At 30.9% G+C, this 24,449-nt stretch overlaps 2 protein-coding genes across 2 annotated transcripts; one reads left to right on the top strand and one right to left on the bottom strand.

Annotated features, from left to right (window-relative positions):
* The first annotated feature begins 2,973 nt into the window (after nucleotides 1–2,973).
* LOC137814511 (splicing factor Cactin) lies at nucleotides 2,974–8,359 on the top strand. Its single transcript, XM_068617291.1, has 13 exons — nucleotides 2,974–3,445; nucleotides 3,526–3,617; nucleotides 3,755–3,854; nucleotides 4,785–4,856; nucleotides 5,307–5,369; nucleotides 5,454–5,594; nucleotides 5,715–5,810; nucleotides 6,062–6,346; nucleotides 6,434–6,581; nucleotides 6,691–6,836; nucleotides 6,916–7,092; nucleotides 7,525–7,791; nucleotides 7,872–8,359. Exons 1-13 carry the CDS (start codon nucleotides 3,227–3,229, stop codon nucleotides 7,989–7,991), a joined length of 1,926 nt encoding a protein of 641 aa, XP_068473392.1. The 5' UTR covers nucleotides 2,974–3,226; the 3' UTR covers nucleotides 7,992–8,359.
* Nucleotides 8,360–18,040: 9,681 nt separating this feature from the next.
* LOC137814512 (wall-associated receptor kinase-like 20) lies at nucleotides 18,041–20,266 on the bottom strand. Its single transcript, XM_068617292.1, has one exon. The coding sequence runs from the start codon at nucleotides 20,236–20,238 to the stop codon at nucleotides 18,328–18,330; it is 1,911 nt and encodes a 636-aa protein (XP_068473393.1). The 5' UTR covers nucleotides 20,239–20,266; the 3' UTR covers nucleotides 18,041–18,327.
* Between the last annotated feature and the right edge of the window lie 4,183 nt (nucleotides 20,267–24,449).

Here is a 24,449-nt window from a genome sequence, read left to right on the forward strand (position 1 = left end):
ATATAAATTCAAGTACGAAGGTTGTTAGAAGGCTTGATTAAAAACAATTAAAGTTTTGTTTTGCATTTATTTTTTCCTATATATGTATGTAAATGTATAAGAATATCTTACCAAAATTTTGCTTCTAAATGAAGATGAATAATTTTTTTAACTATCCTATTAAAATCTTTTCTTTATATTATTTCTTTATTAACAGATTTTAAATATAAGATTTTACTTAAAACTAAATTCATTCTCACTCTTAATGCTAACTCCTTTAGATGATTAAAATAAAACATTCATTTTTTTAGTACATTAAATTCATTTTTCTAAAAAATAAAATAAAATAAAGTTCACACTACAATAATAAGTGAATGGAGTATAATTTTTTTTTTACAAAAAAAATATTATTTTTTTATTTATGCGGGCTAGCGGGCCAACCCGCCGCGTCCCACTGTTAACCCACACATGCTGCGGGTTATGCAAGGTGAGCAAAAACGGGTCAACAGACTAGGCTCGCAAAATGCAGGTTGGGTTTGTCTGTCCTGCACAAGGAGTATGACTCATTTCACTAGCCCGTCCCGCATAAGAGGTAATCCGCGAGCCAGTTCTAATAAGATTTTTTTTTTAAAGATTAAAATTTCGTTAATTATAAAAAAACTTATTTCTACTATTGAAAAATTTAAATTTTATCCATGTTTTAATTCATTTAATTAAGATAAAAATATAAATTCAAGTACGAAGGTTGTTAGAAGGCTTGATTAAAAACAATTAAAGTTTTGTTTTGCATTTATTTTTTCCTATATATGTATGTAAATGTATAAGAATATCTTACCAAAATTTTGCTTCTAAATGAAGATGAATAATTTTTTTAACTATCCTATTAAAATCTTTTCTTTATATTATTTCTTTATTAACAGATTTTAAATATAAGATTTTACTTAAAACTAAATTCATTCTCACTCTTAATGCTAACTCCTTTAGATGATTAAAATAAAACATTCATTTTTTTAGTACATTAAATTCATTTTTCTAAAAAATAAAATAAAATAAAGTTCACACTACAATAATAAGTGAATGGAGTATAATTTTTTTTTTACAAAAAAAATATTATTTTTTTATTTATGCGGGCTAGCGGGCCAACCCGCCGCGTCCCACTGTTAACCCACACATGCTGCGGGTTATGCAAGGTGAGCAAAAACGGGTCAACAGACTAGGCTCGCAAAATGCAGGTTGGGTTTGTCTGTCCTGCACAAGGAGTATGACTCATTTCACTAGCCCGTCCCGCATAAGAGGTAATCCGCGAGCCAGTTCTAATAAGAATTTTTTTTTAAAGATTAAAATTTCGTTAATTATAAAAAAACTTATTTCTACTATTGAAAAATTTAAATTTTATCCATGTTTTAATTCATTTAATTAAGATAAAAATATAAATTCAAGTACGAAGGTTGTTAGAAGGCTTGATTAAAAACAATTAAAGTTTTGTTTTGCATTTATTTTTTCCTATATATGTATGTAAATGTATAAGAATATCTTACCAAAATTTTGCTTCTAAATGAAGATGAATAATTTTTTTAACTATCCTATTAAAATCTTTTCTTTATATTATTTCTTTATTAACAGATTTTAAATATAAGATTTTACTTAAAACTAAATTCATTCTCACTCTTAATGCTAACTCCTTTAGATGATTAAAATAAAACATTCATTTTTTTAGTACATTAAATTCATTTTTCTAAAAAATAAAATAAAATAAAGTTCACACTACAATAATAAGTGAATGGAGTATAATTTTTTTTTTACAAAAAAAATATTATTTTTTTATTTATGCGGGCTAGCGGGCCAACCCGCCGCGTCCCACTGTTAACCCACACATGCTGCGGGTTATGCAAGGTGAGCAAAAACGGGTCAACAGACTAGGCTCGCAAAATGCAGGTTGGGTTTGTCTGTCCTGCACAAGGAGTATGACTCATTTCACTAGCCCGTCCCGCATAAGAGGTAATCCGCGAGCCAGTTCTAATAAGATTTTTTTTTTAAAGATTAAAATTTCGTTAATTATAAAAAAACTTATTTCTACTATTGAAAAATTTAAATTTTATCCATGTTTTAATTCATTTAATTAAGATAAAAATATAAATTCAAGTACGAAGGTTGTTAGAAGGCTTGATTAAAAACAATTAAAGTTTTGTTTTGCATTTATTTTTTCCTATATATGTATGTAAATGTATAAGAATATCTTACCAAAATTTTGCTTCTAAATGAAGATGAATAATTTTTTTAACTATCCTATTAAAATCTTTTCTTTATATTATTTCTTTATTAACAGATTTTAAATATAAGATTTTACTTAAAACTAAATTCATTCTCACTCTTAATGCTAACTCCTTTAGATGATTAAAATAAAACATTCATTTTTTTAGTACATTAAATTCATTTTTCTAAAAAATAAAATAAAATAAAGTTCACACTACAATAATAAGTGAATGGAGTATAATTTTTTTTTTACAAAAAAAATATTATTTTTTTATTTATGCGGGCTAGCGGGCCAACCCGCCGCGTCCCACTGTTAACCCACACATGCTGCGGGTTATGCAAGGTGAGCAAAAACGGGTCAACAGACTAGATTAGTGAGTCCGCTCCACACTTTTTGATAGTGGAGTGCGAGCCGGTCTGCATGACATGTTCTGCATTGCCATCCCTAGTATGAAGTTAGTAAGAAAGATAATTTTCTGGATAGGAAGAGAAGTGAGAAGTTATTAAGGAAGATACTTTTTTTAATCATAAAAGTAAAAATAAATACCAAAAGAGTGAGATGACATGAATGTTTAAGATAACAATAAATGACAAAAAAAATCTTATTATATATTTTTAAAAATATAAAATAAAATATTATTATAAGAATAAAATGAAAAAGTAAAAATGTATACCAGAAAAACATTTAAAAAAAATTTCCTTTGTTTAGATAAACTAGCGAAATCTACATTTAGTTTTATTATTATTACTACGGAAACCCAAAGTCGTCAGTTTGAGCGAATTCACTCAACGGAATTTACTACCGAGTTAACTCGGTAAGAGTAGGTAGAAACTTGAATTCGGACGAGTCAACTCTTTGACTCGCGAGTTTGACATCTACGAGACTAACCATTTTAGAGTGGATGTGTTAGGGTAGCAGTAGAATTGAATATTGATATATTATACATCCATAATAATTTGAAGAGCAATGCGAGTATCTTATTTTCTTTAGATAATGGGGAGGAATAGCGGAAGAGACCGAAGACGAAGAAGATCGGATGAGTCCGAATCCGAATCTCCGTCCGAGTCCGAATCCGACTCGGACCGACGCCACCGTAGCGGTAGCCACCGGACGCGGCGTGACTCCGACGGCGATAGGAGGAAGAAGAAGTCCTCGAGGAACATCACAGAAGAGGAAATCGCGCAGTACATGGCCAAAAAGGCCCAAACAAAGGTCTTCATCCAGTTTTTCTATGCATATCTTGTCTCTTCACCGTTAGAATTCGCATATTGAATGATTTTCCATTGTTTCAGGCTATGAAAGTCGCGAAAAAGTTGAAAACCAGTACGGTATCGGGCTATTCCAACGATTCGAATCCATTCGGTGACTCCAATCTCAATGAGAAGTAAGTTGCTGCTTATTTGTCGTTGGTTTTCGTATCTCGTGGTTAAATTAAACTTATTCTAGGTCACAATACATAAATCTTGAGATAAGTTGTGGTCGCTCTTATAGATTGTAAACCTACACAAATGTTATTTGTAGGTTTGTTTGGCGCAAGAAGATTGAACGCGATGTTTCTCAAGGTGTGTCTATTGATACGTTTTCAGTTAAGGCCGAGAAAAAGAGACAGATAGAAAGGATGGTATGCACTTTTATCCATGAATTTTATTTGGGTAAAATATGGTTTAGGTCCTCAATTTCACGTTAAGATTGGTTATAGTTCATGTATACTTCATAATCGATAGATTTTCGCCATTACACATATTTTTGTACTTTACCGACAGTTAAAGGGACCTATAACACAATTTTCCCATCAATTTAGTTACTTCATTGGGGACGAATGTGAATCTGGTTTGCTTAGTTATGTTGAAGTATGGTTTCTGAAATGGTCTATGTATGACCGGGATTTGGGTGCAATATCAAGGTTTTTGGAGTCTGCCTCTTCTTTAAATCTCAGGTAGAGATACCAAACGCTCGCCTAAACAAATGATAAAATTACTAATATTAATGACATTAATAATTCATAATTAACAATAAAAACTCATAGGGTTATTAAAATATACAAGTAAATACCAACAACAAAAGTCAAATACAAGTTTCCTAGAGAGGATCATCAATCATCACCTTCAAAATCTAAGCCTTCTTTATTATTTCACTGCCACTACAGCTATAGATGTCATTTTTGGAATTTGAAATCCCAAAACTAGTTCCCCAAAAGAGCCCAATGTATCTATTCAAGGGGTTTCTTAGAATAACACGTAGCACCACTATTAGGAAATCAATTATATCTCAAGATTCTTGGAATAAAATATTATAATTGTTCATATTAGATTAGCTGATTTATAAGGATTGTGTTGTAGAATTATAGGAACATAGTAGCATAGTTATAGATATTCTCTCCTGTATATATCTGTGATTATTTTCATCCAATTGTAATAGAAGGAAGAATTCATTTCATTTCCTTTCTTTACATGGTATCATGCGTCATTGTTCCTTGCTTTCCCAAATTTGTTGGTTTCATTGATGGCCTTAACTGCTAACTTCCTCACTTCATACAATAACAATATTGCAGGCAGAAATTGAAAAAGTGAAAAAGAGAAGAGAGGAAAGGGCACTTGAGAAAGCACGACATGAGGAAGAAATGGTATGTCCTTTCTCATAATTTGTTATTAGTCGGTAGTTATTGTGTAGTGTTAAACTATTATTAGTTTTGGGCTTGTACTAGTTCTATGGTACTTCATTTTATACTTTTCATTAACATAAAATTATATTCAAGAGTATTCGATCAGCCTTTGGTATCTCAACTCATTTATATTGTCTCCTTTCCATCTATTTCCTTGAATTTCAACAGTTTCTATTTATATCATGCCACTGTATTTTTCTATGGTCATATTCTAATATGAAATACTGCTTTTGTATTTTCATTGTTTCTTTATTTGTTCTTGGGGGTGGGGCACAACACAAGGCTGTGTGGCTTTTCACTTTGGCTGAAATATAGAGATATTTGAGTCAAGCCTAGGCTTGATTTATTGTAGGCTGTTGATGGTGTATAAACTATGTTATATTATTGTGATTTAACACATTCTTTTCCCAGGCACTCTTAGCTAGAGAACGTGCTCGAGCTGAGTTTCAGGACTGGGAAAAGAAAGAAGAAGAGGTACTGTGTCTTTAGTTTCTTTTCATTTGATGTTATTTTATATAATATTGTTAGTTTAATGACTTAAGACAATTTAATCTGCAGTTCCATTTTGATCAAAGCAAAGTTAGGTCAGAAATTAGATTGCGTGAAGGGCGTGCCAGACCAATTGATGTTCTAACCAAGCATCTGAACGGATCTGATGATTTGGATATAGAAATAAATGAACCATATATGGTCTTCAAGGTTAATTTAGTGTTTTTCTTTTCATTTTATTTCTCGTCACTGTTCTAATGTTATATAGTATGACTAAGGATATCCAGATATTATTGGACAAGTTACATAATGATTTGATATTTGGAGCAGGGTTTGACTGTAAATGAAATGACTGAGCTACGTGATGACATCAAAATGCATCTGGACCTTGACAGGGCAACACCAACTCATGTAGAATATTGGGAGGTATCACCCTGTTTCCATTGTTTATTTTTGCATTATAGTTCTGCACAGGCTACTTAATTTATGTGTTCTGCCTTATCATATTATGGCAACACCAAATTGAGGAATATTTAAACGAAATTTGAGGTGCTTTGGGACCCAGATGAACTAGTTGACTTTCATGACCTTTTCCTGCCTTAGTAACTTGTATGACTATTATGGTTGGTATCTTGTTTAAAGTTGAAAGCTGATTGTTTAATATCATCTTCATGTAGGCACTCCTTCTGGTGTGTGATTGGGAGCTAGCTGAAGTGCGAAAAAAGGATGCGCTTGATCGAGCTAGGGTGCGTGGAGAAGAACCTCCTTCTGATCTGCTTGCAGAAGAAAGGGGATTGCATTCCAGTGTTGAGCCGGATGTGAAGAGGCTTTTGCTGGGGAAGACACATGCAGAATTGGAGGCTTTACAGGTTCACATTGAATCAGAAATGCGTTCTGGCACAGCAAAGGTGGTTGAGTACTGGGAAGCCATTTTAAAACATCTCCATATTTATAAAGCCAAGGTATTCTAAGTTGCATTAATTTCCAATTCTTTTACATGGCTTTAGGCAATGGTTTGTTCAACTATTATTAAATTGCTCCAAATACAGGCTTGTTTAAAGGAAATTCATGCTAAATTGCTACGTAAGCATTTGCAAACTCTAGAGAGACCATTGGAGGATGAAGATAAATTGGAGGATGCTAATGCTATGATACCGGAGGAGGAGGAGGAAGATACAGAGGATGATGATATTAAAGGTAAAAACTTTTTGTTGTTAAGGACATTTAGTTGTACATGAAACGATTTTTTTTGGCTCCAATCATCTCAATTTTCATACTGAAATTTATTGTTTCTTTTACTTGCTAGTCCGATCTCCAGATGAATCATTTTCACCAGAGTTCATTAGAGAGGAGCAAGAAGCTGAAGATGAGGCTGGATCATTTTCGCCACAACTGTTGCATGGTGATGAAAGTGAGGAGGCTATTGACCCTGAAGAGGATAGAGCCATGCTGGTAATATTTCTAACAATAAATGTTGATCTTATACCTAATTTAGATATTTTATAACTTGACCTTGTCTGTACATTTGTAGGAGCGGAATCGTAAGGCTGTCTTAGAAGAGCAGCAAAGACGAGTTCAGGAAGCAATGGCATCAAAGCCAGCTCCTTCTGAAGATAATTTTGAAATGAAGGCTTTAAAAGCTATGGGGGATATGGAAGATGGAGATGCTGTGTTTGGATCTGGTGCTGAAGTGAACCTGGATTCCCAGGTATAGTGTCTTGGTCTTATATTGTGGAGTGTCACATGACATTATCTTGCTCCTTTGCTATGATTCTCTGTATTTTTTATCGATAGAAAAATATGTAGTTATTGGATAGGGATACAACATTCTTCAGCTCACTTTTAAAGGATACATCAGTTAGTTTTTATTTTAAAAGCTATGTTCGTCCTTTTTCTCTAAAAAACAAGTTCCTTAATTTTCTTTAGAGCTTTTCTCCTAATATATTTTCCCTAATTTCTATAATTTTTATTAGAAGAAAAGCTAGGAACAGTTAGGTGAAACACCACCTAAAGATTGTATTATCATGTACTTAATACACTCCCCCTGGTAGAGTTTCGTATTTAATGGGAAATAGAAAACTTGTTATTTTTTTCTCCGGGTATTTTAAATTTCCTGACGGTCTGATAAATGTTGGAGCAGGTTTATTGGTGGCATGACAAATACAGGCCTAGGAAGCCGAAGTATTTCAACCGTGTTCACACTGGATACGAGTGGAACAAATATAATCAGACTCACTATGATCATGACAACCCACCTCCAAAGATTGTGCAAGGATACAAATTTAATATTTTCTATCCTGATCTTGTAGACAAGACAAAAGCCCCAACCTACACCATTGAGAAGGATGGCAGCAATGGGGAGACTTGCATTATAAGATTCCATGCTGGGCCACCATACGAAGACATTGTAAGTCTATTATCCTTTGTGTTATGAAGGATATTTGATTTTTAATCAATTTACTTATTTCATTGTGTTTTTCATCACAGGCTTTCCGCATCGTAAACAAAGAATGGGAATATTCTCATAAGAAAGGTTTTAAGTGCACATTTGAACGTGGAATTCTGCATGTATACTTTAATTTCAAGCGCCACCGCTACCGCAGATAATTTCGCACAAGGCAATGGTTCACTTTATGTAAGTTTTCCCTACTAGAAAGGCATAGTGGCTGCTGCCATTTTAATAGTAAATTTTGTGCCATGGTGCTGGCACTAGATATAAATGGCCATACATTTACAGCTGAGATTGAGACCAAGAAGAAATTCTAAGGTACTACTATTAGAATGATACCCGCACCGGTTAAAGTTTGATCCAAATCTTGTCATGGTATTTTAGACTTGATTTAAGGAAATAGTTATACTCTATTCATCTAGTGATTATATTTTTAATGGATTGAGTATAGTACTCCATTGCATAACTAAATCGAGACCAAGGGTCTATCCAAACGGGGGAGACACTAATTACATGTCTTTTCTTATTTTTGGTGCACACTCTAATAACTCGTTGATTCCTGTCTGATTTAACTAGGTTTTCCTATACATTGGAGAATATTACATTGTCCAACTGTTTCTGTAGAAAAAGTTGATTATTGTACGCCTTGACTTTAGTCATGTAGAACATTTTCTTTTGGCATAGGAGCCTTCTAGGCCTACTGACTCTTGTCTAAAGGGGCATATCGAGATCCCTTAACCCACAAAGCCCTTGACTTTCCTTACCTTGAAGGTGAAAGAAGTTGTGGTAGCAGACATATGATCAGTTATAACAATTTAATTCTCATTATAATCCTTGTGTTTTATCCAATATGCTCCTTGCTTTAGAAGATGCACAGATTCTCAGTTCATATGATTGCTGATTTTGCATTAAAAACTTTACAGTAGGGATCCATTAAATGAGAGCATGTTGAACTGGTAAAACTTTAAGAAATAAGAATTTAGGTTAACCCATTAAATAGTTGTGTGTTTGATTTAAGTCAAATTCCACTTTCCAAGGAACGTTGAAGGCGAATCTCACGCTCACTGGTTATTGTTGTTCTACGTGATCAAATGGATTCACAATTTTGAGTTTCTATTGTTATTGGTGAGTAGTGTTATTTGATATTCAACTTCTCAGACGTATTGATTTTTCACATCCAATTGATGTATTTAACAAAATAATGGGCGTACATCTTCACAGTCGTGTATGTTTTTTGATGGTGTCTTTTTTGGGAGTATGAAAATTCAGTGTCATGTGTGTGTGTGTGTGTCTCTCTCTCTCTCTCTCTCTCTCTCTATATATATATATATATATATCAGTGTATAATGCTGTAGTGGCTGTGAATAAATTCTTCTCTTTTTTATTTGTTTGTCAGTATAAATTCTGTTTTTTTTATAGGGAATTCTAGTCTAGAATATGTAAGGAACATTATGGATTGTTATTTTAATGAAGGATAAACACTGCTTCTATTTTAAATCTTATAACTGTAAACGTAGTAAAGATAAATATTATTCAACTTAACAGCTCTTAGTTAACGAGATTTCTCTAATCATATTTGATCTTGCTGTTGAATGGTTATTCTCTAATAGTTAATAAGAAATCCTTAAATTTTATAAGTAGAACGGTAAATTATAATAAGAAAAAAGATTTTATATCGATAATATATGACTGAAAAATGAATGGAAGTTAACTGGTGTTTTAAAACTTTAGTAAAAAAGTTGATAAATAATATGTTCATTATAATCCGTATGGACATTTTATTTCTAGTACAATAAAAAAATTAGAGTATTAGTATAATAACTTTAATTTTTTAATATTATTGATTTTGTTTAAATTTCATTAATTCTTAATCTAATTGTGTTTGGTCTTTAGTAATTCTCAAGTATATTAGTTAAAAGAAAAATTAACTTTAATAGGCAGAATTTTAAATTTACAATGTAAACAGTAAAAAGTTTCCTTTTAAAGATTAACTGTGTATTAAAACTAATTATTATAAAAGAGTAAACATGTATTAAGTATCTGAATTATTATTGGAGGTCAAATAAAATTAACGAAATTAATTTTTCTGCACTAAAATTATAATTTTTTTATCATATTAAACGACAATTTATTCTGAAAAATTAAAAAAATATAAAGTGAGTATAAGTTGAGATTTTTTTAATTTAATCTTTAAGATTTTATTATATAGACTTCTATTTTAAGATTAATGATATAGTTTTACTGATACTAGAACAATAGATAGATATTATAGTTGTTAGATTTTATTTTTTATATAGTTATTAACTAATCTATTAGTAGTAATAATAATAATAAATTAATATTATTATGATTAAAATTATATTATTACTACTATAATAATAATCTTAATAATATTATTATTTTCAATATTAATATTATTTTAATTATTATTAATATTAAAATTATTATTATTATTATTAATATATAATAATTACTATTAATATTATTATTCAATTAATATTTTCATTTTAATATATATTAATACAAAATAAGTTTATTAGTATTACTATTATCATAAATTATTATTAAAAATAAGAAAATTATTATCATTATATTTTTTATCATAATTATTTTTAATAATAATAATATTATTATTGTTATTATCTTTATTATTACATATTTTAGTAATTAATATTTTAATTTTATTATATATTCATATAAAATAAAATTATTAGTATTATTATTATAAACAAATATTATTAAGATTAAGATTTATTATTATTATTATTATTATCTTAATTAATATTAATATTATTATTGTAATTATATGAATAATATGCTGATGAATTTTATTGACGAAACATATTAGCGTCAAGAAAGATATTACAGATTTTACTGATGAATCTACACAAATATTATAATTTTTTTATATTCATCAATAATTATCGAATTAATAAAGTCAAATTGTTGAAAAAAAAACTCTACAACAATCAAGTATAAAAATAAATGAGAACTAATATTCACCTACAAATGATGCTCAAAAAAATAGTTGAGATGTTTAATCCATGCCAATATGAACTTATGAAACTCTTATTTTTTTTTATTAATGAAATTTTTTGAACATTTTAGAGATATTAACCCTTATAAAAAATATTAAAATCTGATTGGATTAATTGCTGGCCTAAAAAAATGTTTGCACTGTCATTTTATGATTCCTTTTTTTTTTTCATTGGAAAGTGCTAAGTGCTTGCGCTCCCAAAATTTCCCTTATACCTTCCCCCATTGCATTTCTTGCAAAGTATATATGTCTCCACTGCTTTGAAACCAGTGTCCTGCAAACCAAAAGGCATAGATAAAGAGAAACATAAGGAATAGGCATAAATATGATCTGATTTCCCACTACATACAAGAAACCCATATACATTTACAATCACAACACCTTCCCTAAATCTACAAATCAAAAGATACATATTATTGTCCAATGCAAAACCATGGTAAAACATCCAATAGTACTAGAAGCCTTTGCAAGACTATTACTGTTCTAATTAACAGGTAAACCAATTACATAAAACCTCCAATCAAGATTTATGATATTTGCAAATGATCCCTGCCAGCATCTAACCCCACCATCCAAATACTACACACTTAATTTCAAAAGTATAGAAGAATTAAGAATCCAATCATAAAACCCAACATGAAAATCAGTTATATTTCAACTCAAGTTTTTATTTGAGCCATTTGAAAAACTTACTCACCACCAACCTTCCCTTAGATGTGTGATCTCCCCCCTCACGCCGAGACTGCCAACTCGTGCGTGAGACTATATATTATGGGTGGTCCGATAGCGGCCCGATAGGGGGTGGCATAATAGGCCCAACAAATACTCGCTAGGATAAGCTCGAAAATGGCTTTGATACCATGTTACGAAGTGAACTTTAAGCTTAACTCAACCCCATAAAACCGGCTCATAGGGTTGAGGTTTGCACCTACTTATATACAATGAAAGGCTCTAATCTCTAGTCGATGTGGGATCTTCAACAGTTCCTCTTTTTCCAATACTCAACTAACAACAACCCAAAGACCTTTCCAAATGAGGTTTTTGGTTTGGACTACCATTAAACAGATAAAATTGTTCAAGAACTCCTAATTTCATTATGTTGGACATTTAAACATATCTATAACAATCATCCCATGCAGAATTTGCTAACTTACATTAAGAAGATGTTGTATTGATTCCTGAATTGACTGACAAAGAAGACATGTATTAGTACTAAGGCTTGTTTAGGAAAAGCCTAGGAAACTACTGCTTAAGGCTTGTTGTCCTAACCATGTATTCTCCCACAGTCCATGAAAATGTTTAAGCCTATGAAACTCTTACTTTTAAGTGCTAAAATTATAAATATTGGTTGATTTTGTTATGATTGATATTATAACACGAGATAATCCATTTATTTAAGTTATATATCTTTTACTTATTTTCAACTAATTTTTTAATATTAAATAATTTATACAACATTTTTGAGTTATATATCAAGAAACTAGAATATTCATAATACTTATTACGTCAGTATACAAGCAAACCCTTCCCAAATTAACCTTCATTTTAGCCATGCGTAAGCTGAAGCAGCTGCACCTTGGTTAAATATAGTGGTGACCAACCTGTTATTAGAAATTCTTTTGGCACAAACTGTATATTTTATGTAACGGACAAAACTAAAACCTGCATAAAATACAGAGGATTGTATTGAGAGGTGTAATGCCTTACTTTGAAGGAAGGGATATTAATGGGAATTGCTTCTATGTGTTAAAGCATCTCACAAAATGTTTTTATCAAGTCAAAAATTAAATAAAAATAACATTTTTTAGAAATTTCTTCTATTAAAAAAGGTAGGTTATGAATCTCCATCCAAAAGCTTCACAAATTAATATTAAGAAGTGAACTTTAAGTTTAATTCAACTTTATCAAAATCAGCTTATAAAATTAGATTTACATTCTATGAAATGTCAGCATCTCTATTTGACGTGAGATATCCTGTACACCCACCTCATATCGATACTGTCAACTTGTGTCTCTGAGACTATTTATAAATGATTTGATAAACCCAATAATAATAATGAATTTCTCATTAAATGATTTTCAAAATTTCTCTAAAAAATAATTTCCTCTCACTCTAAAATTAATATTAACTTCATTCTAAAATTCTTATACTCATATCTTATCCCAAAATCCCAAAGTATCTAACCTTAAACGTCCAAAGTATAGTACCTAACCTGACGCTAGCTCACCACACTCCTTCGAACATGTTTTTTAGGTCAACGTAATAAAATAGGAAGAGGGAGATGAAAGCAAGGGTGATGTTGAATAAGGATGATAGACAGCAACCTTTAATAATGATTAAAGTTGTTGAAGAATCATTGACCACAACCTTTAATAGTTGTTGAAGAATAAGAATGAAACAGCCTTAAGTGCAGGGAATATAAGCAAAGCATGCAAAAAGTCGAATGTTATCTTACCACCACAATCTCTCCATCTACACTTTGTTGCTTTGCATTACAAACACTTGAGTTCCCCTCGAAGACTCCACATAACAAAACAAGTTTCTTTAACACATGAAAAGTAAATAAAATACCTTTAACGAACACTTATAATAATATAATAATATTTTTAATTAAAAAATAAATAAATTAATTTATTAAAATATGAACGGTATATTTTCACTGTTCACAGTGTTAACATATTACCACCCTCCACATAAATAGTACTTCCTTTTATCTTGCAGTATTAAAACATTACTTTTTAAAGTTTGAAACCTAAATTCCCTCATGAGAAAAGAAACATGTGATATAGAAACATAAGTACGAGGATTAATAAAGTATTTGCATGTTTTGCTAAGGATTATCTTTAAAATATTCAGACATTTTTATGTTAGGGCTTATATAATTGCCGTTTTGGATGAAATATAATAATTATTTTGCTAAAGACTTTTAAATAGTGTTTTATGGAGTAAATGGTCTTTTAGAACATGAAAATACAAGGTGGTCTAAGATTGATCTCTAGAACTAATAAAATTAATTAAGTATATGAACTATTAAACAAGTTTTTAAACTAATATTTTATTTTGATCTTAATTACATGTTAAGATTATTATTTAATTACATTTTTTAATTTTTTATTAATGTAATTATTGATGCACACTCTCAAGAAAAAAAAATTGGTTTTATGGACTAATTAACAATTTTTTTTTTTACATTTTAAGGAATAAAAAACTCTTTTATCATAAATTTATTTTATATTATTTTCCACAAACTAAAACAAAAATGAAAGAGAACAACGATGCCTTGAATATAATTTATGTTTTGGTTAACTGAAAGAAATGAAATGGATTAAATAAAATAGCCTTACTTATTATTATTTGAATTATTTAAATAAAATGGAAATAAAAAGACATCTCATAATATGTTATCTACTATATGGTTTTCTATTATTTAATTCGAGATGAACATAAACAACATTAATCTATTTTCTTATTAATTCACCTTGAAATACAATCAGAAAACCATTGTTAGTACGGTAGTTTCATTTTATTTCATTCAATCCATCAATATTATATATATATATATATATGTATGTATGAACATACCCGTTACTCATGTTTAAATTCATAAAAAATGCCATAAATCTTATTATTTAAATTGTTTAAAAATTAGATAACTTCATCCATATCTCCTCACATAATTTACGTTTTGTTTTGATTAAATAATGGAAAGTGAAATTATATATGTAAAAAAGAAGAAGAATAACAATAAGTAAAAATAAAACTTGTTTTGATTAAAAAATGATAAGAAATATTTGTATTATAATATTAGTTTATTTATTTTTTATATTTATATATTATTATTATTTTATAAATATTTGAAAATTAAAAAAACTACATAATTAATTATGTTTATATTATCTATATTAACTCGCAAATTTAATAGTTTATATTGATTTTTTTTGTGTTTTTCTTTTTTTATGTCTCAGTTTGTTTAATTTTTGCGGTTTCCGTGTTGGTGGCTGAAACAAACGACATCCAGTGAAATGGGGGAATCAAACTGAGACTTAGGCACCCCACACCTACTAATGAAAATTCTTTATTTTTATCATAAACTATATAAATATTTTACTGCTGCTTAACTCCTCATTTATTTATTTTTTATGCAAATTTTATTTTTTTAACTTCATTTAATCTATTTTAATATTTTAAAATAAGTCTTTAGGCAACATTAGTTAAAATTTGGGTAGAGAAGATATAAAGAAACTGTGTTAATCATTAGATGTACTAGACAGAAACAGAAAATATTAGTGTGAAAGTGTTAACAAAAGAAGATGCATGCATGCTTCCTTAATTTGTCTGCACGTGTCCTTCTATACTAGACATCAGTTTATGGTCATGCTTGAGTAATAATTCAACCTACAATTTTCGTTTTCTTTTCAACTTTCCAAGATAAAAGTTTTTTTCTCTCTTAAAGTTCGGTAGTAAATAATTCTAATGATTTGGGTTAAAGTTAGTGGAATGCAATTGGAGGACCCAAATTAAGAAATTCCCCTTTAAAAGATTATTCATCTCTCAAAAAAATTTCTTATCTTGGTAAAAGGTTACTCAAGTAGTTTTTGAGCACCAGAAGATTTATCTAATGAGAGATAGGAGTGGTGAAGGGGAATCAATAAAAAAAGTTGAATGCTTAAGTATCTGGTTTGGTTGCTGATGAATATATATAGAAGAATACCATGGTGGTGGCTGCGCGTGGACTAGAATATGGAATTTGCATAATTACGAATCTAGTGTTGCCATTAGCGAGACTAGCCAATTTTTTGGTGATGATTACTTTCCCATATTGCTAGGAAGAAGAAGTGTGCAAAAGCAAGCATTATAGGGACTAATGACATTGCTTTTGACTTATCCCACTTAAAAGTGGTCTTTAATTTCCTCCAAGTTTTTCCCCACCATCTTGCATAAGTTGTTTCCCAAGATTATACCCTCATATCTCATCCTAACAAAATTGGTCCTACAGAATATGCTTATATTTATTGAAAGAAAAACAAACTAAAATGCCTCTTAATTTTCATGTATTTCAGTGAAGAGATAGGCATACTCCAAGTCATGAGCTGCAATTTTTATTTATATCTTCTTGGATGTGACTAAAATCTCCATTAAGATTATTTATTCTATTAAAATCACAAGTTGCAATGTAATTTGCTCTATTAGTTTGCTCTATTGAAATGTTTAATTAAGATAGTTACCAAACTATAACAACTATTAACTCAATAAAGTCAAATGTACTAATATTAAGAAAATCTGTATAGTTGTTTCTATTATCTCGTTATAAGAAAATTATTAAATAAAAATTATTTTTTAATTCTTTTTATTTTAGCCGCAAAAAGTTTTCATGTTTCGAATGATCATATTTTTTTTCGATAGAATATGAATGAATATTCACTTCTTAATAAAAAAAATAGGTAGACTAAATGTTCATATCATATAAAGTAAGAAGTATCTACACTAAAAAAATCAAGTGTAATTTTTGCTAACCTCAAGAGAAAATCAAGATTTATTATATTAACTATCTGTAGTTAGATATCCTAATTAACTAAATGTTTCATAACCCTTGTTAACTAACATGGGTTAAAGTCCTTCATGGCAGAAGTTTAATAACCTTTATTAATTAGCAAAGGTTTCATAAATGTCTTAAGTACCATGATTTTACTTGAGGTTTTAAGACCCCAATAATCTCCTAGAGGTTATAACTTATTTCCAAATGTTTCAAACCTTCTTATTAACACTATTCTTTTTGGCTCTTGCCTTGTTTTTAAATCACTGTTTTTTTATAAAGTATTGTATTTATTTTATTATATATATAAATATTTAATTGGCAATACAGTGATATGTTTGAAGAAATCTTTCATTTTAAATGATTAAAATTTATGGGCATTTTGAACACTTTAAAACTAATTGACATTTATTCATAAGTAAAAAAAAGAAAGTTCTACAATACTTTAATATGTAAGGTCATTCAACTTCAAAATTGTGTAAACATAATATAATAATGTAGACATATAAAAGAAACATAAATTTCAATGTACAAATGAACCTTCACAATGTAATTATCTTTTGTACCAACCTTCCTTGGCTTAATCGACCTAATCTAACAATAAATAAACAAACAAAAAAACCCAACATGAACAACAACAATCAAATTGCTCAATCTCAGACTTGAGAGCTTATTGTACACAATAAAACTGAACAAAATAACTCAAAAATAAAAGGTTACCTTGATTGAGACCTTCAAAGTTGTTTACAGAGGGTTTTCAAAAGTCAATGTTGACAGGTGTTTCAGAATGATTGACAGTTTTAGAACTTTGGACCTTCCATAAAAGTTTGTTGGCATCAAGAACTTGAAAGCATCAATGATAACGACTAAGATTATGAGAAAATGGAGATTTGAAGAAGAACATCAATGAGCACGATGTTATCAGAAGCACACATAGAACACACGACTGGAAGAATATGAGTTGGACACACTCTTAGGGTTATGAGAAAACAAAGATATGAAGATAAAAAGAATTAAAAAGAAAATACCTTATGCCAAAAAAGAAACCTGATAAAGAAAAATAAAATCACGATATCACTTTTTTAGAAAATAAGAAATTCAAAACAAATAAAAGAGAAAATAAAAAGGAAATGCAACGTTTTAGAAAAGTAATAAAATTTAATTATGATTTCTACTTAAACCGTCATCTTCATTTATGGTCCATCTTATTTAAAAGTGTTGATATGTTGAGAACAATGTATTATATTTCAAGTAATTTTGTTATTAAAATAAAGTAATTTTAAAATTATATTGACTAATTTCTAATTATAAGTTACTCTCTAAGTAATGTCTTCTACTCTCCCGTTCCCAAAATAACATTTTTCATTATTTAATCCGTGTTTATAAAACTTTTGTTATGTATATCTATTACTGAAGGTTATTATTAAAATTCTTGGTGCTAGCTAGTGCTAGTAGTATGCGTTTATTGTTATTGTTAGAATATATACAAATAATGTTATGCGGAAGATTAGTGCATTTGCTGAATCATAACCTTTTGCTGATGCTTTCATACTACAAAAAGTTAAACTTCCATTTCAAACTCTTTTTTCTCAAATTGTAAAAGGAAGATTACTTTGGATGAGAAAGAAATCCAAAATTCTCAAAGATTCTAACACCGCGTATACTTTGAATAGTTCATACCTTCCACATATATAATGAATTGAAAGCATCTGATTCCAACCAAATAAAATCCAGTTTTGGAATCACTTCACCTCCTTTCTCAGTGGGCTAATCACTATCTATCAGGGACCCCATTGCCACTACCTTGTTTTTGCATCAACACAGATATTAAGTTTTTCACCATAATAATTAAATACTTAAAAAAAGATTACTACTACACAGTTCATTTATAATCAAACACAAACCACACGTGTACGTACTATTTCACTCTTGTTCTACAATCCTAATTATGCAGACTAGGCGTTGAACAATATCCTTCATACTAGGCCTTTCACCTTTCTTCTCTCTCAGACATTCAAGTGCAAGCTCCAAGAAGAGTGTTATGCTTGTGAAGATTTTATCCTCCAAGGTCTCCACGGAAAGAAGCCTTTGATCCACCAATTCCATGATATTACCATTGCTCGCACGTTGATTCACATGAATTGCTAGGTTGACATCATCTTCATCACGATTGAAGTCAATGGCTTTCTGTGAAGTCAAAAGCTCTAGCAACACAACCCCATAACTATAAACATCACTTTTATCTGTTAACTGGTAGTTGCGGTAGTATTCAGGATCCAAGTACCCCAACGTTCCCTGAGCACATGTTGACACGTGACTGAGTCCCGGGCTAGCCAATCTGGAGAGTCCAAAATCTGAGACCTTGGCATTGAAATCATCATCCAATAGTATGTTTGTTGACTTAACATCTCTATGGTAGATGGGAGTGTGTGCAGCAGAATGCAGGTAGGCCAATGCTTCTGCAGTTTGAAAAGCAACCTTGAGCCTTGTTTTCCAGTTTAGAAAGTTGGAACAATACCTACCGTGAAGATGGTCATAGAGGGTCCCATTTGAGATATACTCGTAGATCATAAATGGTAGCTCAGATTCCACACAGCACCCCAAGAGCCTCACCAAGTTCTTGTGATTGACTTGAGAAAGTATTGCAACCTCATTAAGCACTTGTTGGGTGCTTTTCAGGTTTCCCACTCTAGCTTTCTTCACTGCCACTAATGTTCCATCTTGTAGCTCACCTTTGTAAACTTCCCCAAAGCCACCACTCCCCAAGAACCTCTGTTGGGAAAAACCATTTGTTGCTTTCTTCACCTCTTTCAGTTGAAACATCCTACAAGGCTTCTCCCCAGCACTTGATTTCAGCTTGTCTTCTCTTTCCTTCGCTTTGTTATCTCTATAGGTTGAGATTTTGCGGGACTTTGTGATGATGCTCAGAATCACAACAAGAGAGAAAAAAGTAACAACAACCCCTATCGAGACCACCAAGCTGGTTTTCCATTTGGGTTTTCTCTGATACCTCACACACGTTGTGAAAAAAGGGTCCCAACGGTGTCCCGCATTACAAAGGCAGCGAAATAAGCCATTTGTACCAGAAGGGGAACACGTAGAGTCTCCAGAGCAATCCGTTTGTGTCCTGCACACTGGTTCAGGTGGAGGAGCCCATTGAATTTCAAGCCCTTCCTCCCACTGATTAGGAGGCTTGTCTTGGTTCAAATGAAGAATGCTTCTGAATGCTTTACAGCCAGAATCATGAAGCCTGATCCTGTAAGCTGAAGGTATCCCACCAGCTAGAAAAGTGCAACAAGGGTGAAGACCACTTGCACACTCAAGTGCTCGCTTTGTGTCAACGTGACCTGAACTCCCCAAGTAACGATGGCAAACACTAGAAGAAGTGCAGTTAAGAGGAGAAACCAAGAGGCGTGGGGAGCAATTAAGGAGGAACACTGTATTGGATGAAGTTATATTGAAAGGAAGTGACTGGTTCAACCATATACCATTGCTTCTTTGCATGTCTTGTGTAACACACGAACCTGGTAACCAAGGTGATGGCTCTACCACCATGCGCTGGATTGAAGGCATGATCCTCAGAAGGAGATAGGAACTTCCATTGAGGGTGTCGAAGTAAAGCCTTTGAGAGTGGGAATCACAACGAAGCTTGTAGTATGGATCACCACAACTTGGATGTGTACTCAAAGGGTATGGAACTTGCATAGAGCCACAGTTTGGACAAGTCTTCTGTGAAGTAGTGTGATGGGCAAGGAGAAGGAAAAGAAGAAGAAAGGTGTAGGAATAGCAAAAATGGAAGCAGGGTCTCATGTTTGATTCAGCTATCATTTGCATGGAGAATTAAGGGAAGAAACATGTTATGAACTGAAAGATACACGATGAATAAATATAAAGAGTGCAGCTAGTTACTGCAGAAAAAAGTGGGGAAATGCAAGTTAAAGTGCCTGCAAGAATCTACCACATCGAATACTATTCTAGCCCAACCTTCCTAGGTCCAGCTTGGTTAAGTAATTCTTAAACATGTTTAAGGAGAGTTAATTATTATGAATAAAAATATTATTTTAATACAATTTTTATAAACATAACTTATTTAAAATTAAATAAAATTATATAACTGACTTTTTTTTTAATTTTAAACAACTCAATATTAAAATAATATTTTAAATAATTTGTATAATAATTTTTGTTAAATTTCTAAGACGTTTAAAACCGTATCAAAACTCAATCCATGTTTTAGTTCATTTAATTATGCCTTATCTAAAATTTACTATGAATTATAATAGTGTTATTGAACTCAATTGTAAACTTTTGCATCCTTCAATCCACATAATGCTAATGCTTTATTAATAACTCAAATGATTTTAAGAAATTAACTTTTTCTTATAAATATTTTCACTTTACAATTTTATAAATTTATTGATCACAGTTAAGTAGTTTAACCTTATTTTAGCACAAATGTACAGTAATATCGTATTGTAGTTTTCTACTTTGTTTTATAGTAAAGTTAAAATGCTGAATTATGTATATTTGAAATTATTATGACATACATATACATTATTAATAGTTTTTTTTACGGTAATAATTTCTTAGAGGTTTAATTATGAATTAAGATGAAAGGTAACGGTAATGCGAGTTAGTCTGTCTCGTATTGGCTCACATAATGCAGGTTAGGTTGACTCGTCCGTATAAGAAATGTATGTATATTGATTTCAATGATTCGTCGTACATAAGAATTAACCCACATGTTTGCTAGTAACCCGCAAAAGAAGTATTTTTTTAAAAAAAAAATAAAAAATAAAATTTTAAATATAAATTTATTTTTTATTTATTAAATTAATTATTATTATTTATTTAAATTAATTAGATAAATTATCTCGGAATATTATTCTTACGATACAGGGATAATAAGATATGGGTAAAAAAATTATTATGATTTTATTTTTAATGAAATTTGGATTTTAATTGTACTAATAAAATATTTTATTAAATATATATACATTTTTTTTAAGCTAAAACATGTAGACATTTATTTATTTATTTTTATCGCAAAATAAAAATAAATAAAAATAAATAAATATATATATATATATATAATAATAATATGTGTATATATAATACTATATTTTAATTTTATTATAAAAATGACTTAGATCCGACTAATACATTAGAAGAGTCTTCAAACCTAAACAATCTATGCATTTCAAAAAGATAAAAACACACTATTAAATAAGAGAAAATCATCAAGCCTTACTAAATTTTGTGAATGTGTTATGAATTAGTGATTGAGAAAAGTATCTTCTTACATCCCATACTTCAAAAAAATACTTAAATTATCCTTTGACATTTTTCATTGAATGTTTTTTTCTTTAATTTTAAAATGTGAAATTCAAAGACTTTCCTTCGAAAACTTCCTAGGTTATAGAATCCAGAAGTTAAAATTCGTGTTTCATATTGTACCATTCAAAATAAATTTTATATTTCAAATTGTAAAATTTGGAATACAAATTTGTATTTCGAGTTGTAGAATCTGAGATAAATAATTTTAGAATTTTAAAAGTATGAAGGTGCAGGAAAAAATAATGAAAGTAAAAAACAAATTTTCATAATTTTAATATGGGTGATGATACTTTGACACTCTGCTCCACCTTACACCCACAACAAAATATTAATATTTGTAATAAAAAAAATTAAAAAAAAATCTCCTTAATAAAAATATAAGAAAAATGCAAAATATTAAAATAATTTTCAAAATTAAAAATAATTAAAATATTAATATTTATTGGAATATAGAGTAGAGTATGAGTGTAAAAAACCATTTTTCTTTTAATATATGAGGTTATGAAGGCGCTCCACCCCTACTTGATCGCATATAATGCAATGCGTGACGAATTTAAAAAACTAATAGGCTAAAGAGCAATGATATGTTGACATCTTATTTGAAATTTTAAACAAAGAAAGAGGATTGTATAGTGAAGCAAGATTGTCAATGTATCATTTTTCTAGGTTAAAATAGATAACACATTCCGCCTTTGATGTTTTTACATTGAACCACGAACCAGATTGCATAGCTCATCCCACATTGACATCTCTATGCTTTAACAAATCCCTCAATCTCCCGAAAGGATAATTTCCTATAAAGATAAATATAGTTATTATGCTTTGTAGTGAAATCAAGTAAGTCTTACAAATATGACCTTATAGCCTTAACATTAGTCTTCCATGACTTAACTTGACCTTATAGCTGGATGACATCTCCATCATCCAGCTTGAACACCCATCTCTGATAGACGCAAGCATGGATTTTTTTACACGCAATCCTGTATTTTGAATAAGAAAGGAACAAATGTCATAAAAATGGTGGTGATCAATGGGACCAGTTTTGATACCACATGTATGGTATCAAACTTTTTTAGCTATGTATACCCCCTTTATAAGGTGCAAAGAGAAAAGGTTTTGGCATGTACTCAATTTTGCAGTGTTTTTCTTTCTATATACGTATGATCATAGTGGAGAAATTATAGTAATTTAAATATATCAAATTGCAAGACCATTATTCTTATTGCAGTATCAGTAATTATATTCTGCCATGTATTATTCTGACACATGGATCATGCATGCGCAACCACATTATTAAGCCATAATATCGCTATGTGAATTGAAGTTCAAGGTTCAACTAACAACTATACTATTTTTTTTATCAGAAAAAAAATTGAATAAAGACATTATATGTGCTCCAATCCATGTCAAAAAAGAAAAAAAAGTTAAAGGAGTATGAAATAGTCAGGCTAATGCACAACCAACATCACAGAATCAACCCCCATCCATGAATTCAACATTGCTTCTAGCCATAACCGTGCGCTCAGTGGTGATCAAATGCAGTCCCCTTGGCAAGAAGAGCTGTGGATAACTTTTTTGCTGACTACTTCGTTTGCTGCATTGAACCATGCCATCAGAGGTAGAAGGAGCAATACAGGGAGCATAACAGTATGGCTTCATGTCGGCTGCAGAGGGAAGGTGGTGTGCAACCCTTCTACCATGCGACCCTGCACTGCAGAACAACACCACAAAACAACAAGGCAAAGAGCAGAATGTACAGTAGGAAAAATGTTGCATTACTAAGCAGCACTGCCTTTTAAGATAGACCAGATCAGCACCAGTTTTCCTACTATGGGCCAGATTCTCTAAGATACGAAACTACACCAGAAAACACCACACATAGCACTGAGCTAACCATCCCAACACAGAAATATGTTATAGACCTTAGGACACAGAAGAGTTTCTAACCCGCTACAGATTTAATACACAGATGTGGACAGAGGCACCAATCCTAAAAGAACATCTGTGTTTTTGGAATTTTATTTATGATCCAAATCCTCATGGCCTACATTAAAAACCTCCTCAAGGTCCAATGGTATAGATCTAAAAAAAATTCTATTCTTGAGTCCAGATTGACCAGCCAGTAGTTACCACAGTCTTCCAAATATTGTTCCCTACCTTAGTCAGACCTAGTATATAGTGTTATCCTTATTGAGTCTAGACGCTAGTCAGTATGTTTGGTCAGATGGCGGTTGTTCTGTCTTGGGTAGAAGGTTGCTTTCTGTTTGTTGTAGACGCTTGACATGTGTGCTACGTGTTTGCTCTTCTCACGTGTCTTCGCTCATGCAGGCTTGGCTTTATATTACCTTTTTACTGCATCTGGGAAATATAATCTGAGTTTCATTTTCTCTCTTTCTTAGTTCTCTGTTATCTTGATCTTCTTGTACCTAGCTTTCATGGTATCACGGGCTAGTTTTTTTCATGTCTTCCGCTTCTTTGTCAGCCATGACTGATACAGCTTCAACCGTGCCTGCACCTTCGTTCGTTCCCCATAACTTATCCACTCCCATTACTTTAAAGCTCACCGAAGACAACTTTCTATTGTGGAAGTGACAAGTTATTGCTACGATCCATGAACTGTTACTCCTCGTTTTCTTTCATCTTCCGATGCTTTTGCTACAGTTGTCAATTCGACGTACAAGCTTTACTTTCAACAAAATCATCTCATT

Source organism: Phaseolus vulgaris, chromosome 1, assembly GCF_000499845.2.
Source record: "Phaseolus vulgaris cultivar G19833 chromosome 1, P. vulgaris v2.0, whole genome shotgun sequence".
NCBI lineage: Eukaryota > Viridiplantae > Streptophyta > Magnoliopsida > Fabales > Fabaceae > Phaseolus > Phaseolus vulgaris.